The sequence below is a fragment of the Diaphorina citri genome, unplaced genomic scaffold, assembly GCF_000475195.1.
Source record: "Diaphorina citri unplaced genomic scaffold, Diaci psyllid genome assembly version 1.1 scaffold5901, whole genome shotgun sequence".
NCBI classification, from domain to species: domain Eukaryota; kingdom Metazoa; phylum Arthropoda; class Insecta; order Hemiptera; family Psyllidae; genus Diaphorina; species Diaphorina citri.
In genome coordinates this window covers 1-394 of record NW_007383277.1, presented here as the reverse complement: position 1 = coordinate 394, position 394 = coordinate 1, and the positions used below count along the sequence as shown (strand labels likewise).

At 35.5% G+C, this 394-nt stretch overlaps 1 protein-coding gene across 1 annotated transcript in view; it reads left to right on the top strand.

Annotated features, from left to right (window-relative positions):
• LOC113472516 (probable serine/threonine-protein kinase DDB_G0267514) overlaps positions 1–387 on the top strand; it is a gene marked incomplete at its 3' end in the record, with an annotated part of 5,897 nt that extends 5,510 nt beyond the window's left edge. Inside the window, exon 2 of the mRNA XM_026832291.1 lies at positions 122–387. Within this exon, the coding sequence (XP_026688092.1) occupies positions 122–387 (266 nt within the window). The remainder of the gene's footprint in view (positions 1–121) is intronic.
• Between the last annotated feature and the right edge of the window lie 7 nt (positions 388–394).

Below are 394 nucleotides of genomic sequence, written 5' to 3'. Positions count from 1 at the left end.
GGATACAACTACAACAACCAAAACAACTTCAACAACAACTACAATAACAACAACAATGGGTACAACTACAATAACAACTACAACAACCAAAACAACTACAACAACCAAAACAACTTCAACAACAACAATAACAACAACTACAATAACAACAACAACAACTACAATAACAACGACAACCAAAACAACTTCAACAACAACTACAATAACAACAACAACTTCAACAACCAAAACAACAACAACTACAACAATGGCTTTGGTTTCCGTGGGGAAATTTTCTACACCTACCTCCAACAAATTGTTGCCAGATACAACTTGGAACGTCTATCCAATGGTTTACCTCAAGTTCAACAAATCGAATACGATCAACCAATCCAAGTGAGTTTCCTTCCGCTTT